General features: G+C 36.4%; 1 protein-coding gene across 1 annotated transcript in view; it reads right to left on the bottom strand.

Moving 5' to 3' along the window:
• LOC107749268 (transcriptional regulator ATRX-like) overlaps positions 1–2,150 on the bottom strand; it is a 6,267-nt gene that overhangs the window by 1,497 nt on the left and 2,620 nt on the right. Inside the window, exon 3 of the mRNA XM_016564362.1 lies at positions 591–728. Coding sequence (XP_016419848.1) covers positions 591–728 — 138 coding nt within the window. The remainder of the gene's footprint in view (positions 1–590; positions 729–2,150) is intronic.

The raw sequence follows: 2,150 nt of genomic DNA, 5'->3' as shown, positions 1-2,150 counted from the left end.
TTTTACCCAAAAAGCAAATTATGCTCCCTTCGAACTGGTTGTCTTTAAAATACAAATCTTGTTTAATCCCAGGCTATCTGTAATCAGAAGTACATTTAAAACTGGAATATAATTTAATTTCATTCACATGTGTTTCATAAACACATAATCCTTTCTGGATTACAATCCGCCATCAAAATGATACATTTAATTATTCTAGCTGCTGTGAGAAAAGGCTATAAACGATCGGCCACCTGCAGGATCCTCACATGCGATAGCCTAGTAGCCGGGACAACTTCTTTATGTTTACAGACGTGACATAATGACGCGGCAGCATGCTCAAATTTCCCGCGAAAACCTAGAAAACATTATTATAAACTAACCGTTGTGAATCTGGCTAAAGTAAGGCGATAGTTTCGAACACTGGCTGGTTATGTACTTGCTCAAACATCGATTTCAGATTATTTTTAACCAAAAAAAAAGTTACGCACTGCAGCTTTAATAACTAGTAATCTACCTAAATGTTCGATTTTAATTTTTTTTTTGGTTGAAAACCCTAAAGTTGCTGGCCTCAAAAAAATAAATAAATAACAACCACATTGGTCACTCACACTCTATCAGGTTGTTCTGCAGTGGCGTTCCTGTCAGCACCACTCGCCGACGAGTCGTGATGGAGTTCATGGCTTTGGAGACAGCAGACGCTTCGTTCTTCAGCACGTGACCCTCATCACAGATGACAAAATCTGGACCTGTACATCAAAACATTATCCATTCAGTTCATTTCCACCATCTGAATGTGTGCAGTGCTGACATGAAGTGCTCCCACAGCTTCTGACTAGCGTTGCATGATATACCTGTACTAAAATCTCGATACCTTGTACCGGTACTTTAAGAATAATGGTGTTTTAATAAGAGCTGTACTTCCTGAGCTGCGTCGATGTGCAGCATCAGGGCAGTGTGTGTGTGTGCAGCGCTCTGCTTCCACTCCATGCATGCACACTGGCCGTGACAAACTTTATATATCCATGCGGAGAAGGACTTCCGCAAGTTATTGACAATTCAAGAGTGAAGCGCAGGACGTGCTCGATGTTATAAAGAGGTATTAACTTCGAAAAACTCACCATCACACACTCAAAGCATGCTCACGGAGAGCCGCCTCTCTCAGCACGTGATCGTGAATTCAGATCTCTTTCAAGAGTTATTGCGCTTCAACGGTCAAATACACACACAATTATTTTAAAATTTCCCGTCTTTACTCAAGTGAATGTAAACAGCTGAGAAAGAGAACGCAAGTGTATCAATATATTTGATCCGTGCCGCTCTTAAAGTGACAGCAGGCTAATATTCCTGCTGCTGTCTGTATCAATTAATCAAACAACAAAAGAAAAAAGAGAAAATCACTCACTTATCTTGACTGACTAACTTTAGTAGCTTTAATAAGGATCAATGTAGGAATGTTTAATTCATAGAGTGAAGACTATACAGTGCTTTATACTTTTACATTTTGATGATTCCATTTCTGTATTATCTCTTACATGAATGCTGCTGTTAAATAGACCTACTGTACCTAAAAACACTGTTTATTTCATTTGTGTTGTTGTTTGTTGTATTTGTCCTTTTGTTTGTTACATGCATCTATGTTCTTATTATTAATAGCAAAGATAAATTAACAAAAATTATTATATCATGATATACACTGTTATTGTGAAATAGAAGTACTCATATTGTGAAATAAGATTTTAGTAATATTTCCCATCCCTAGCTCATGCCCTGAAGTCAAATGAGTGTGATTTATTTTGTGACATGAACTGTTTCACCATCTGAGTTTGATGGGCAATTGAGGGTTCCATTCATTTTTTTTTTTAAATGATAAATAAAATGATAATAATAAATACAATTTTCCTGTTGTTTTAGATTTTTGTGTTGGTATCGGTTCAGTAGTAGTATCAAGATATTTTAGTCGGGTATTGTATCGAAGTCAAAATTTTGGTATCGTGACAACAGTACTACTGACAAACACATTTTCAACTAAAGCTGCAAGCAGCGTTGAAAGGGCCCTCGAAAATGCCCTATCAAACAGCCCTATTTACAATAGTTTTCTAATTTTAACAATTCCTTCACAAAAATCATTAGCAAATCAAACATTTTACTGTATAATATATATATATATA

The sequence above is a fragment of the Sinocyclocheilus rhinocerous genome, unplaced genomic scaffold (assembly GCF_001515625.1).
Source record: "Sinocyclocheilus rhinocerous isolate Xijiao unplaced genomic scaffold, SAMN03320098_v1.1 scaffold28152, whole genome shotgun sequence".
Classification (NCBI taxonomy): Eukaryota; Metazoa; Chordata; class Actinopteri; order Cypriniformes; family Cyprinidae; genus Sinocyclocheilus; species Sinocyclocheilus rhinocerous.
Note: the sequence above shows the minus strand (reverse complement) of the source record. Positions and strands in the feature narration are given on the sequence as shown.